This window comes from Sebastes umbrosus, chromosome 18 (assembly GCF_015220745.1).
Source record: "Sebastes umbrosus isolate fSebUmb1 chromosome 18, fSebUmb1.pri, whole genome shotgun sequence".
NCBI classification, from domain to species: Eukaryota; Metazoa; Chordata; class Actinopteri; order Perciformes; family Sebastidae; genus Sebastes; species Sebastes umbrosus.
Genome location: NC_051286.1, coordinates 17667341 through 17683270, shown reverse-complemented (window position 1 = coordinate 17683270; position 15930 = coordinate 17667341). Strand labels below are relative to the sequence as shown.

The following is a 15930-nucleotide window of genomic DNA, read 5'->3' as shown; positions in this document are numbered from 1 at the left end:
CATGTTACTGTTTTTTTAACAGGTCACGTCCAAGTAGAAGGATCTCCAGTTAAAGTTCAGCTTGTGGACACTGCTGGACAGGTACGACTATTAGTTTGTTTGTTTGTTTGTTTTTCATTAAGAAATTATGTAGAAAAATGCCACCATGTTATTTTTAAAGGGTGTTTTTAGTGTCGTTTTTTTGTAGTACCAAATTCTTATCTGTTTTCTCATGTTGAGTTCATTGTGTCAAGTGAAGTGACACAAAATAAATAATATATTTGATTTATATAGCACTTTATAAGGTACTCAAAGCCACTGTGCATGGTAAACAACAGCAACAGAAACAGTGGAAGCAATAACAATGAAAGACAATTAAATCAGTATAAATACAATTGCATAAATACAGAAATAAACATGTAAATATAACATAATACCCCCATTGTTAATATATACAGATGTTTTAATGTTATGAGAGATGAATTATGAAGGTACAAACTTCTTGCTTCATCCAATATGTGACTCAGTAGTATGACTTCACCTTGAATGTTAGTAGATTAACTGTTCCCTGACACTTTAGTGAGTCTCTTTCACTCATTTCTCCATCATGTCTACACACAGTTGGATTGACACTAATCTGCTTTCTGTCTTCTTGCTCAATTCAGGAAGAGTTTGATGAATTCAGGGCTCTGTCCTACGCCCACACCGACGTCTTCCTCCTGTGCTTCAGCATGGTCAACCCCACCTCGTTCCACAACATCACCAAGAAGTGGGTCCCAGAGATCCGGGCGTACAACCCGTCCTCGCCCATCGTTCTCGTCGGCACCCAGTCGGACCTCTTGCTGGACGTGAACGTCCTCATCAACCTGGACGAATCTCACGTCAAGCCCATCCCGAGCTCCCGGGCCCGGAGCATGGCGGAGAAGATCCGAGCCACAGACTACATGGAGTGCTCGTCGCTCACGCAAAAGAACTTGAAAGAGGCGTTTGACGCGGCCATCTTTGCCGCCATTAAGAACAAAACCCGCAAAACCAAGAAGAGGAGGTTTTCCGACAGGCGCACTAAAGCGTTCTCCAGGTGCAGCTGGAAGAAGTTCTTCTGCTTCGTCTGAACTCGTAAACAGACTGCTATAATAACCCTGTGGGTTGTGGACAAAACTTTAATTTATTTAACTTTTTGCTTGTTGTCGCAGCTCTGATCTGTGGCAGTTTAGCATCCTTCCCTGTTAAGTATTTGGCTTATTTTTACTCTGGGATGCCAAATGGTGCAAGGGGAAACAACACATAAGCACAGCGAGCATTGGGAATTAACATCTGTGGAGACAGCAGAGAGGATTCAGGGTCACACTCCAGCAGACAGACTCAGGACAGCAGTGTTGTTTATTCAAATGTAGATTGCTCCAGGGCAAAATAAAAAAGCACATGTTGCATATTAAAATCAAAGTGTGTGTATGCATCACTGGTGAGAGAAGAAGGGAAGTGAGTTTAGACCTTAAAGAAACATATCAACATACAGCCACAAGAGAGAAAGCGCAGGCCATCATGTAAATGTGGTGTATTTGCATGGTGTGCTTTGCGGCCAGCTGCAGCCTTTTTAGCGTAAGCAAGAGAGAGAAACAGAAAGTGTCCGGGGTTTGTGTTTGAGGAGATGGGCGTTAGCCACTTCTCTGTTGTGTTCTGGCTACACCAGCCTATTTATATGCGGCACAGCTGCAAGTTCAGGTTACAGTGCGAGGTGCCACATTTTTTTACCTGTGCGTGTGAACGGGTATTTTCTCACCTTCAAGTTAATGAACTGACAATCTTATCATTTAAAATGGAACTTTATCAAGTGATTTTAACATCTGCGAAGACACACAGCAGGATGATTTGTCGAAACAAATGTATTTCCTCTGTTAATTCTCTGATTGGCACAGGAACTCTGTTTGAAAATCCTCTTATCCGAGGTGAAAAGTTGCATGGGAGCGGTAACCTTTGGCTTTTTGTCCCTGCCTCCCATCAATCTGCATGTGTAAAAGCAGAGCACGGCAGGAGTTTTGACTTCCACCCTGCGGATCCTCCCACCACCACCGTCAGCCTGTTATTTTTTAATTCACCTCTCTTTATTTACAAGCTCAATACACTCCTTATCTCCTCAATAGCCCAGTGTGTACAGAGTTAGAGGACCCTTAACAGCCTCTGCTTGAATTTAAGTGTAAGATAATACACTTTATTTCAAAAAAGCCTTGTGTCTGTGATGTATGTGCTAAAGAAAGTCAGATTTTGCACTCCAGTGTAAAGATATCTGGTATAATATAAGTTTACTATACTTCTTGTGGAAGTCATCTTAATGTATATTCTATTCTGTTTGTTAAAACAGCTCATTTGTCATGTTTATGTGTATGAAATATTCAATAAGACATGGATTTTAAATGCATTTAATGTACTCCACATGTGCTTTGTTACATTCTGCGTCTCTAAATCTCGATTCACCGTCTCCTTCTCTAACCTGTGTGTCTTTTCTTACACGTGGGAGTGATGTGATGCAAATAAATGAAGTGCAAATTATAGCTTCTGTGTTACGTGTATTTTTGGGATATGACCGTGCAATTCACTTATCAAGTCTGATAGCAGCGACCGCTTCACATTCAGTTTTTTTTGTTCTCTGCAGGGAGTCTGAATAAGTCCCATCAGCACTCCAGGTAGTTTTCCTGACCCATCTCTCGTTGCAAGGGTGTGATAAGTAGCCTCTGGCCTCCAGCTGTGCCGCAGCTCGACCACTTCTAATGCAATCCACATGACCGCTGATGGGCTTTGGCAGTGCCATGCTGTGACTGATGTGCTGTGTCTGATTTGGAAAGGGCTTAGAGACATGGGAGAGTGTGATTGAGTCAAATTCACTGATTGAGAACAATAGTAGTGTGCTGGTTTATCACGACAATGGAGTGGGCACTATGAGACTTGACAGCATCATTGACATTTTGTCTGAAAGGTGTGACTATGAAAACTGCATCAAAACAGGTTATTCAGTTCATAAAGACAGAGCGGAGAGGGGTTACAAAACACTTGTGGAGCTGACAGCTCTGCAGTGCATTTGTTCGGAGCTGGGTGGATGAGTCACAGATGAGCAAGAGGATCAGAAACACACACACACACACACACACCCCAATACATCAGCAATCTGTTTGCCATTAGTCAGTGTGCCGTCCATCACGCAGCCATGTGTCAGGGTTCTGTTTGAACGGCTGTTATCAGCGGGTTAAAGCGGGACATCCTTCGTCTCGGCCTAATGACCTCGTATGGAGAGGTCACGGAGAGGAGCCAGAGTGTTTTGGACCAATGGTGAACTTTGATTTGACCCTCAGGGACCAGTTGGCGTCAGCCATGACGGTTTGGAAAGCCACTGACATTCTAAGAGAGACATCAAGAGTATATGAGGATTTAAAGCTGCCCTAATCAGTATTTTTATGTTAACAGTGGATCAAATGACTCTGTATAATGTGAAAGGGGTCGCTTATAGTGACGCACACACAAAGAATTATCACTCCACAGTTCCCCTTAGCTCTGTGAAGCTTTTTAACACCTTTCAAGTCATAGTTTTGTTTCGTTTTCTACGGCCCTCAATTTCATTTTATTAGCATTGTTTCCAGATGCAACAGGCAGCTGTTTTAATGAAATAGCCTGTGAAAACCCAAAACCAAATGGCAGGCAAAGCTAGCGGCTAGCTGGTGAACATAGTGGAGCATTTAGAGGCTAAAGAGCCAGATAATTCCCTCAGGAGGTTTTTTTTTTGCATTCAAATGAATGCTAATGTTGCTTCTAACCAATGCTTTGACCCCAAGCATGGAGGGCATTAAACACTATTTGCAGGGAAGGGAGGCACTGTTCGGTAGGAACAGACTTCACCTCAACAACTTGGGTTTTATTGTTGTAGTTTTGGCCATTTTTCCTATCAGTAATAATAATATTGTATTTACCAGGCCAATAAACAAACCCCGAGGTTAGCCAGACGTATTTGAGGGAGAAGACAGCCATCACAGTTTACAGGTTCAACCTTGACTGACTCTACCTACCGTAGTTGCATGCACACTGTTTTCCTGCAGTGCAAGGAGGGATTATTAACAACATTTCTGGAGTGCTCCTTTTCTATTTGACCTTTGACCTTTTTTACAACGTGTCTGATGGTCTGACTGCATGTGTTTCCTACTCCATCAGACTTTGTTGCAGCAATGTTTCCATGCTGCCAAATATGAGCCTTTTATTTGGTGAGTGTAACGTTATGATGACTGAGAGAATTAACCGGAATGACCGTGTTGGTATGGACAGGTATCTTTAAAGCGAGGGGTAGGCAGAATATTTTTGGCATCATTGGGCAAAAAGTCCATAATAACCTTTCAGCATATTGTAATTGAAGTGTCAAGTGTCATTCAAGTGATAACTAGACTTCTGCACCTCCTCATGGCTCTGTTTTCAGGCTTTAAATAATCTAGCCTGTGAAAGTTAATGAGAAAGTTTGCTCCGGCTGGTGGGCGGTGCTTGGTGTTTCCTCAACTGATTTCAACATTGCTGCCGGGTCACAAACTTTCTAGTTTTACAGCTAAACAGTACACTACAAGATGTTTCTGAAAACATTTGATGCGAGAAATAGGCATTACAGTAACAGAATATTAATTCATATTTGATCAGCGCTGCCTAGTTTGACCGTTTGATCGGAGTTCACGAGTGATTGACAGCTGCTCAGAGACAGCAGACTCCACCTTGGCTCTGATTGGTTGTTTTCCTTCGGTCTGTGAAATCTTGCAGATGCCATTAGGAGCACCGCAGGACACAGAGACACATGATTTTTTTCAGACTACCAGTCTCATGCACTCGTGTCGTTTTATAAAAATAACTTTTTTTAAATCATATTTTCTCCAATCTTGCCTACTGCTGCTTTAAGCCCTCAGTTGTGTAGGGGGCTCAGAACACTGAAACATGACCACTGTTCATCAAAAGGTTTACGCCGTGTGTCTGTGTTTTGCAGAAAGTAAGGGCAGGTGAAGGTCAGGAGCAGGGTCAAGACAGACTCCTTTGAAACTCTCTCAAATGTCTTGTCTTATTTATGACTCTTTTCCCCTCAAACCGGTTCATGTCTTTCACACAACAGGCAAAACAACAGATGCTTTGCAAGGTTCTTCACATTGATAGAAAATCTTAAATGCATGTGGTTATACACTCACACATGATGTTAACACAGACGCTTACACATACAGTACAGGTTGTGCAGTCATAGTACACTCATTGAGCAATCGTGAAGGCGACGTCGGACAGGTTTTAGGTTCCCAGGAGTTCAGTGAACTGTTCCTCCTCCTCTCCCTCACTTCTCATGGTTAGTCATCTATTTTTCTCATCCTCACACAGGGCCGTACCTCCTCCCAGGATCCCCTGCTTTTAGCGATTGTGTCAGAAGTAGTGAACCAGCTCTTCCCCTGGCTCAGTGCCAGTTTCACTCTCGCTGGGTTTCACTGTAGTCGAAGATTGGCAAGCAGGCCTGGGAATCAGCAGGTGCACCGACAGGTCCGCCTGGCCGGGCACGAAGCCTATTGGCTCACTGCTGCTCCTCGTCTTCGGTCATTCAAATTGGCAGTTTGAACAGTCGTGCTTTGGGGGAAGACTTGGCAGCGTCTCTTTCACACAGACAGAAAAAACTCTCTGTTGTAATTTTTGTTGTTGTTATTGTTGTATAGTGTGTGTTCCTGAGAATCTGTTACACGTGTGTGTGACATCATGACTGGGTTCAAAATTAAGATCGAAGGCAGAAATGACAAAACATAAACATAAAAAAGGTGTTCATTTTGCCATTTATTGATTAGCAACTTAATATTTGACCCCTTAAAAACCTGTGTGGCTATAGAATATGAATTGCATACATTTACTATTTCCCTATTTCTCATGTCATTCACTTATATGGTTCATATGCATAACATAGGCCAACTGTCACGTCTGTTGATTGAGAAGAAAAAAAAAACTCCCATTATTTCTGTCAAAACATAAACTGTCAGTTTCGGTGTCGAGCAAAGCCAGTGAGAAGCGTCCCAGTTTCCCGACTGTGACTGTGCCTGGAGGCAACAACGATTATTTCTGTCCCACAGTCAACAGCTTTAGCGCGCCTCTGTGAATCTGCTGCGCTCATCATTCATGCAGTTGAGTAATAAACGGGGAGGTTAATATGCAAACAGCCTCTAACACTTGCAAACAAAGTCACCAGTGGATAATCACAAGCCTTTGACTCCATTCTGCAGGGCACTTTAATGTCCGAGGGTTTGAGATACACCTGGGTCATTCAAGGCATTATCAGATACACGTTCCTTCTACTGTGTGTTGTCAGTGTTTGCCTTTGTGTTTATCTGCAGTCATCAAGGGGGGCATAATGATTTCAGAGTGACTGTCAATGACCACGCATGATCAAAGTCGTGCGTGGCTGAAGTGCATGCAAGCTTTTGAGATGAAACGAGTGCATTTCACAGTCTGGCAGCGATGAGGTGGATTAGCACTTCAAACAGGCCGTCTCGTGGCTCATTATGTCACTGACGACATCCAGGACGTCAGCGGCTCTCCACAGCTCAGTGTTTTGTGGTGTAAAAGGAGAAGACTGGTGTGTAATATGTGCTTTCACCAAATTCACAATCATATTGTGACACTTATTAGCTGATTGACTTTATTATCCCAAATGGATTGGCAGTGCAGGCACATAAAAAAGACAATACACATAAAAGACAATACACGTGACATGCAGACGCCCCAATATAGGAAAAAGAACACAACAGACAGATGCAATACACAGACACAATGCAACCTGCAGTGTTTATATGAATACCTAATAGCAACAGTATACTAAGAAATGCATGTGCAAAGATAAAGTTGGCAGAAATGAGTGTGTGCACCTCTGCGTTAACTCATGCAGGTGTGTTACAAAATGACTCGTAGATTTTAATGTTGCAAATTAAAGCCCTAAATTTGGTTCTTATTCTAATAGACACATGTTATTGTCTTTATATAATACATCCAGAAGAGTACTTTGAAAAAGGAGACTTCTATTAGGGCTGTGCAATAATTCAATATGATAATTTATCATTTCAAGCATATTTATACTTTCAATGGAATCTTATCGCAATACGCAATTACGTCGTCTAAATTGATAATAAAAAGCACATACTAACTCAACTTTCAATCTGAATTGATAAGAATTTCGCTTATGTGAATACCCCAGTGTAGTTAAATCAAACTATTGTTTTAAGCTGATTATTCTGTATTTTTTTGCACGCATGTAAACATAGTGTATAGCTGGAAATATTTATTCTTTTTTAGTTTTTGAGGAAATACTCAGTATTTTTCATTTGTCAGGTATTTAATTCACACAGGAGTGTACAAAATTAGGCTTTAACATGTGGTCATTCCATATATTTATTTATTGAATTACCAGAAAACATGCTATATTGTGATATATATTGTTATCGAGATATAAATGACCTATCAATATAGAAAGTTTTGGCCATATCACCCAGCTCTAATTAGATTCAACTGTAATTTCTTAATTTTTTCTCATGACTTGTACATACAGCATAACTCATTGCTGTTGTTTATTGTGAAATGATCAAATCCTGTCTATTGAAAGTGCAAGCTTTCTTCTATGATGTAAAACAGACGTCATCTGACCAAAGTCTGACTGACGGTTTACTCACTAAAAGTTTCACAATCTTATCAACGCACTGTCCTCATCTGCCGACCTATTCTCCTGAAGATCACCTGTGAACGACGGTATTATCTCTCCAGAATAAAGAGCAGGAGTCACATCTTAACACCTTCCCTCTGATCTGAACTAAAAGAGTCGACTAATCACAATCTTTTGTGAGGAGTGATACAACTATAGGCATTGTTATCAAGCGTGAGATACACATTGGTTGTGGATTAAAGAAATACTATTTGCTTTTATGAACGAAGTCCAAATTAAATTTGGACTGTTGGAGGTGCACACCACTTTTTGTTTGAATAATGTGATTCTGTGGGGGACTTTGGCTGATTCAGATTGTTCATATTAATGTTTTAACTAACCAGATACAACAAAATCTAAATAAGTAATATAAGATTAAATCTTTGCACAATTGCTTCAGTAGGGTGATCCAGTAGACCAGGGGTTCCCAAAGTGCACCAAAGATCTCAGGGGGTGTGTCAGGGTTTGTCTTCTCTGAGGTTGTCAAAATTAGATCTGCTCATGTAGAACTAAAACCATAATAACACACTTACTGGATAATGTATACAAAAGTTAGTAGCAAAATATAAATAAATATTCTGCTTCAATCTATATTTGTTGGCATTTAGCCTTTCAAAAACAACATTTTCACTGCGGTCAAAAACCTATTTGCTCTCCTGCTTGACGCACACTATGTAACCGGGGCAGTGTAGCAGCAATCTAACAACAACATAAATTATATTTATTTAACCACAATAACTAATGCTATTTAAGTAAATTAATTAAGTCGTTACAACAAAAAGATATCATGTATCTGCATTTGCTTGGCGTATCCGTCAAGACGTCATCACCTTATTTATGTTGACGAAACGGACGAGTTATATTCATTAAAAAAAAGTTGACTTAATAAAAGACTAACTAATTTAATACACTGAATCACTTTTACAAATTGAGGAATTTGTTCGAGGATTTGCAATTTTGTTTAGGGTGATGATGTCGGTGGGGTTTCAAGGGAAAATAGTCTGGGAACCACTGCTGTAAAGGCTATTATATGGCATATATTGAATTATATTTAGGTTACATCAAAGATGTTCTGGGTGACTATTTGCTTCTCTATTGCCCCGAAGAGGTACACTTTGTAATATCAAAGGTACAGTAAATCATAAAGTAAAGATGGCGCCTCAAGCACTAACATTGAGTTTGCTTTTATGCCATCTATGTTAATCTGCAGCTGAGCCGGAGAAGAGATGGGCACATAAACAAGACATAACTGCGTTGTGAAAGTGACAGTTAACCATGTTTTAGAGGCGAATACTGGGTGTCATTTGCATATTGGAAGTGTGTGATTTGATTGGTTGTGAGTGTGTGAATTGGGTGTGTCCACGTCTGGGAATCAAAGGGTTGAGGTGTTCTCACAGTGGCGTTGAGGTGGGGGTGGGGGAGGCGTAAGGAAAGGAGGGAAGCAGGGGCTGTTGTGACATCCACACAACACACATGGCAGTGAAGCAAGTGAGGACATGATGCAAGTCGATACAACTGTCATTGTCCCACGTACCCTCCCCTACATGCGTGTAGATACACACACGTACACATCCAGGTACAAATAATCACACGGTTAAATGATGATAATGGAAATACTGCAGTACAGTAGGTACATACTTATACTTTCCCCAGAACTCTGGACACCCAGGCAGACAATGATGACAATTTTCCAACACATGATGTAATTGGTTCATGACAATAGATATTGTGTGTTTCAGTCACCTTTGACAGAGCGATAAGGTGTGTCTGGACTTGTTCAGCAGAGAGTGTGACTGGTTGCTGTCCGCTTACTCAGAGTACAGCAAATCGGCTTACTCAGTCTGTTTATGTCGCCATCATAAAGGAGTGTGTTTCTGTGTGTGTGTGGGGGGGGGGTGGGAGGGATCTTTATCAGTGAATGGAAAACAGATGGGTTCACATTCATATGAATCAGAGTTTTTGAATATCACCAGTCCTCTCAATGGCTAATGAACTAACATAATCATGAAATTAGATGGGTTAGTCAGGTACGAGCTGCTCCATTTGCAATGAATTGTTGTTATAATTGGCTAGCAGTGATGGAGGAAGTATTCAGATCCTTAAAGGGACTGTTTGTACGAATCAGAAATTGGTTGTAACAGCAACACCTGTGGCTGTTAAGTCAACGAAAGCCAGCGTCCTGTTGCTTGCGCTCGCCCGTGTGCACCTGCATGTGAACGAGCATCGCTCAAAACAGTGAGGCGACTCACGTCAGCTAAAACCATGTTATCACTCTATATTTCACCTGCTTCCAGACGAAGGTCTCTCCATGAATCAATGCTGATCCTAGTGTTGGCTTTTCTTGCCTCAGCCTCCCGACCGCGGTCAGAAGGGAACAGGGGAGACACCGGAGTTTTGGTCGGGGACGATAACGTTTCTCGCTGCGGAGCCCCGTCACTTCACAAGACACGGCAAACCTCTGTTGGTCTGGAGGAGCTGCAGCACAAACGTCCATTGTACATTTACTAGATATTCTCAGAGCTACTAGCTCTCCTGCAGTGTGTAGTGTGCGCGCATAAACGGGAGAGTGGAGCGAAATAGCGAGAACAAGCGCAGACACCGACCCGGATCAATTTATTTGGTAAGAAGTTACAAACAGTCCCTTTATCTTGAAGGATAGCTCGACATTTTGGGAAATACGATTATTCACTTTCTTTCTTCTTAAAGTGTTGGGCAGCAATAAAAAAAAACTTGTATGTCTGTAACTGAGTTCTAAGAACTTTATTTTACCCTGACATAAGAGTATTTCAACCTGTTTTTAATTAAAATCGAGTTAGAAAGGAACTTAGGAAAGAATAAAGCAGGGAAAACCTGGATTTTAGAAAATTGTTAAAAATGTGTTGATTTGCAATGAAAATGGATTGAAATAATCCCACTACACTAGCAGATTTCTTTCACTTTTTTATAAGAAAATAAAATGTTAAAGACTTTATTCCAGACTGAAATTACTTTAAATTTGGGCTGTCAATCGATAAAAATATTTAATCGCAATTAATCGCAGGATTGTCCGCAAATAATCCCAATTAATTGCAAATTAATCACAAATTTTTTTATCTGTTCAAAATTTACCTCAAAGGGAGTTTTGTCAAGTGTTTAATACTTTGATCAATATGGAAATGGGCAAATATGCTTGCTTTATGCATATGTATACATCCAGAACAATGACAAATATTGTCCAGAAACCCTCACAGGTACAGCATTTAGCATGAAAATTTAGCGGAAGTTTGGAGCGTTCTTCAGGTTTTAGTTTTCGTATGATGCCAGTATCTTCACTCTAGCTTTAGAAATGAGCCCGCTACAACCTCCATAAGATCGATTGCGTTAATGCGCCAAAGAAATGAATGCCATTAAAACAAATATATTCTATGCTATACACTTTGATAGCCCTACTTTAAATGTGTTTTGTATGAATTTTTTTAATGTAATTAATACAAATATCTGTCAAATGCAGTGGAGTAAAACGTATGATATTTACCTCTGTATAAGGTAGCATAAAATGGAAATACTCAAGTAATGTACAAGGACCTAAAGTACTGTAGTTAAGTACAGTTTAGGATAGTACTCTACTTACTTGAGTAAATGTACTTAGCAGTATTGGCTAGTCATACAAGATGTTGTGATTCCCAGAAATCATCCACTTTTCCAACTGTTCATCCACTACGTAGAGGTGATGATCACAAATTTGGATACCAAAATAAGATACAGGTGGATATGATAGGATAGGATGGGGCGTGATTTTCATGTAGATTCATGTACCATAGATCTGATAATTAAAGACTAGCAGAAATAACCTCAAGTAAAGACAGCCACAGCTCTACAGAACATGGTGTCCGTATTGCAACATTAGGCAAACAGTGTTAATTTATTCCATGTCAACACAACTGTAGTGACGTAAAGCGAGTGGGCCTATTGACCACAACTGTTTACCTCAAGAAAACAACAAGAAGCTTAAGCTCTAGATTAACAACAGAGGAGCAACACTGCACTGGATCCTTACTTGTTAGTTTCATAACTTTTTATATCATGCTCATTAAGAGGCGAGAAGTCAGCAGATTTGATAGCAAAGCTGTTCAGATGCAATGTCGTCATTCCCTTTGAGATGCATGAGTCTTTTGGGACTGTACTGATGATGTGTCATGTAATCATAACGCGACAGAAACTCGTAACAATCAAGATAATGAGACAGCACGAAGGATGAGGTCATTTTCCAGAGAATGTGGCCTTCCCCAAGTAAATCTAAAATAACAAACATGATCTAGTAAGTCGTTTTAATGTGTGGGAAAACATGTACTTCAAGTCAAGCTTCACTTAGATGAATAAAAGGAATAACCTCTGTTGTTATTACATGAACATGTAAGTATAATGCAACTCAAATTAGATATCAGAGAAGATCTTACAGCATGGATACATGGACACGGATATTTCAAAAACTTAAAGTAACATTACATTTGCTCAGCTTTAAACAGTATATCCCACGTCACACAGGATCCTGAAGAACAATGTTATGTAACCCTCAGTCTACACTATTTACCATGGGAGTCGGGAACATCTATACGAGGTCCGTCCTCTCTGTTTCGTCTGGCACAAAAGACGAGACATGAAGCAAGTGTGAAGGACTCGGAGGCCTCTCTAAATACCAAACCCATGAGAACACACAAACCATACCATTTCTTCATGTCTAATAAATCTTTCCACCACACCTTGTGTCTCCAAAAGTGTTTTTCATGAGCTGTAATAGAGGAGAGAGTATTTCCTCAACCCATATGTGTTAATTTAGACAGATTTTTCCTTTAAATTAACAGTAAAAGAACAGATTTGCTCTACTAATGCTACACTTTCATGTTGCATTTACCAATGAAGGCGCATGTGTTATATGTTACATGTTAACAATGTAGAAATATGTAACAGCCTATCTTTCATCTCCACTGCGATTGCACTGAATTGTCACTCACTCATCCCGTCCATTATCTGTCACACGTGAAGTCATTTCACGTGTTGAGCGCGCGCCATCGGTATGTGGAAACCATGTGGGTATTTCTGAACAAGTGACATAGCATCTTCAAAATGCACATCTCCGTAACAGCTGATTACAGAGTAGACGTGCTGCCATTATTATTATTATGCAGTATCTGTGCATGCCTATCTATTATCATACATGAAGGAAACATCCCTGCCATTACGTTACCTATAGGCATCCAAGGTGAGTTTTCAGAGTTGATTCACAAAAGCTAAAGATAAACATCAGCAGCAGGCTTTAGAAAAAGCATTATAGCATCATGAAAATCATACAAGTTGGTGGTGATTGTTTGTTGTCTGCTTCACCAGCATGAATCCACCAAGAATTAGAATTAACATTTGTTTATTAAAGCTCAAGTAGGCAGAACATTTTTGGCATCATTGGGCTAAATTTCCATAATAACCTTTCAGCATATTGTAATTCAAGTGTTCTGAGAGAAAACTACACTTCTGCACCTCATCATGCATGGTTCTGTTTTCAGGCTTTAAAAAATCTAGCTCATGACGGGAGACTTTGGTGTTGAGAAAAATTAGAAAGTTTGCTCCGGTTGGTGGGTGCTGCTTGGTATTTCCTCAACTGATCTTAACAAGGTCACAAACTTTCTCATTTGACAGCTAAACAGTACACTACAAGATGCTGCTGAAAACATTTGAGGTGAGAAATAGGCATTTCAGTAACAGAATATTGATTCATATCAGCGCTGCCTAGTTTGACTGTTTGATCAGAGTTCGCGAGTGGTAGACAGCTGCTCAGAGACGGCAAGGCTCCAGCTCGGCTCTGATTGGTTGCTTTCCTCTGGTCTGTGAAATCTTGCAGATGCCATTAGGAGCACCGGAGGACACAGATGCACATGATTTTTTTCAGGTTACCATTCTCATATTACTGTCAGAATATAGTGACCATTTTATAAAACTTTTTAAAATCATATATTTGCTACAATTCTACCCACTGCTGCTCGAAGACACAAACTTTTTTAGAAAAAAAGCATTATAACATCATCAAACCCTTCAAGTTGTTGGTGTTTGTTTGTGCTCAGCTTCTCCAGTATGACTTAGAAGACCCTCTTTAAAGTCACATTTGTTTATTAATGGCCCCCTTTTTTAATTTATTGCCTTTAAAGTTTAATGCAAACCACATTATTTCTGACTCAATCACTGGTCACAGACACTGCGGCACCACAGAGAGTCGAGAAAAAACCGAGGAGCTGTCATCACGCAGCGATGGTATACGACTGATATGGGAGTGGGAATAGAGCAATATAATGAGGAGACACACACAATAGAGGGACAATCACTTCCAGACTGATATAAGCACAATTATGACCAGAAGATTTGAATATGGCAGTCTAGGCCAGCCTTCGTACAAAACCACATGCTCACACACACTCATTACAATGGCTTTTCTCTGGAGACAAACAGAGAGAACGGATATGTGTTTGCAGGCAGCTCTCTGCTGTCAGCTCCCCTGACAGACCTGTAGAGCAGGCTCCTAGCTCTCTTATCTGCTGCCAGCTGGTCCGACTAGAAGTCCGTCTCGCTTACCTCACATCTACCAGGTGACGCTGTGAGGGCGTGGCCTGAGAGGAGTCGGTTTCATTTGTTTCATTGTAGTTTTCTTAAATCATTTGCATTTAAACTGACTGCCAGATTCAAAAACTTGGAAAGAGGGAGTTTGGCTGTACACTTGCCAAATGTTCAACAGGATCATCGAGTCGCATTAACGGCGACATTAAAGGTTTCACCCAGTAGCAGCTCCTCTGGTTGAGGTTTATAAAGGCTTGGGTAAATACATTTTGGCAGCCTCATCAGCACCGAGGTTTAACATTGTAACCCGTGAGAGGACAGACGGAGGGACGTACCGGACTTTCCTGTCCAGGGAGGGAACTGGTCCCTGAGCAAATAAGAGCTGGAAAACTATAAATCACACTGGTTGCAGATGTCCGAAGCAATACAATGTCACTGCCTTTAGTTACAGGGATGATGTATTACACAAATATCAAAGTCTTTGAGTGAATAAATGTGTTTTTTCTTTTCCTCAAGTTCCAAAAACAAACATTGTTGGCTATACACCCAGCTTTAATTTGAGGAGACAAGGCACCGGTTGTATTATTTCAATAGGAGATAGAAGGGAGTTTCTTGCAACCCTGCAGCTCAACGACCTTTGAAAGAGGTATTATCTAAAAAAGAATAGGCATTGAACGTTTGGTTTCCTATCGTAAACTTTCTCTGCAACGAGCATCTACAATGTGCCTTTATTCGTGGATCATGTTACCAAAAAGGTTGCAGAGAGCTTGATCAGTTCTCCTTTGTGCCAAGACCGGTTCTGCAATGCCACCCAGTAGTAAACCAGGCTTATCCCTCAACCTGCAGCTCAATCTTATCTGCACTTCTGTTTTCATCCAGGTGAACACAGTCTAGTTTAGTGTGGAGGAGGCTGAGCACCGTTGAACGTGAATAGATTCTGTTTTCTGCAAATTTGCCTATCTGTAAATGCCACTGTGTATTGTTACGTGTCAGTGAAAATCTATGAAAATGTCTGCGGACAGTTGTCTTTACTATCTTTTTATAGCCAAATCATTTTATTTGAGTATTCGATTGTCATTAAAAGCCTTTATTCTTGACAATTCCCCTATGGTTTGCTTTCTCTTTCAGTGATAGGCTGCATTAGCCTGTCTATACATATGGTGATCAGGTGCAGTTAGTGAGAAGAACAATAAAGCTCTGCAGTTAGAGTCCCTTGAGGTAAAGTGGTGTTGTGAGAACATACACATACACAGTAAAATCCTGCATGGAGAAAACGGCTCGCAGGGCATTATGTAAATTCATGTCCCACAGGAAGATACACTCTCAACACCGTGTATGTGTGTTTAGTAAAGACAGACTGAGTGACAGGTGAAACTCCCTCTGACGTTACTGCTGAGGCAGGGAGGGATTTAGTGAGATTCAAATCCAAACTGACATCAAGTTTCACCTGCCTGTATGGACCGGTAGGTAGAGCGGATAAACTGACACGTTTCTAACAATGCCGTGACGCTTTTCTTCCTTCCTCATCTGTCAGCCAAGAACCCTGTAACAATACAAAGACACAACACTTCATAGAAATCGTGGCATTATATGAAAACGATTCCTGTTGCACCAGGTGACAAACTGTTGCACAATATTCCTAG

The 15930-nt window shown here is 40.7% G+C and overlaps 1 protein-coding gene across 1 annotated transcript in view; it reads left to right on the top strand.

The window, feature by feature from the left end:
• Positions 1-2528, top strand: part of rhov (ras homolog family member V) — a 3696-nt gene extending 1168 nt beyond the window's left edge. The window contains exons 2-3 of the mRNA XM_037751698.1: positions 23-81; positions 645-2528. Coding sequence (XP_037607626.1) covers positions 23-81; positions 645-1091 — 506 coding nt within the window. The 3' untranslated portion in view covers positions 1092-2528. The remainder of the gene's footprint in view (positions 1-22; positions 82-644) is intronic.
• The last annotated feature ends 13402 nt before the right edge of the window (positions 2529-15930 follow it).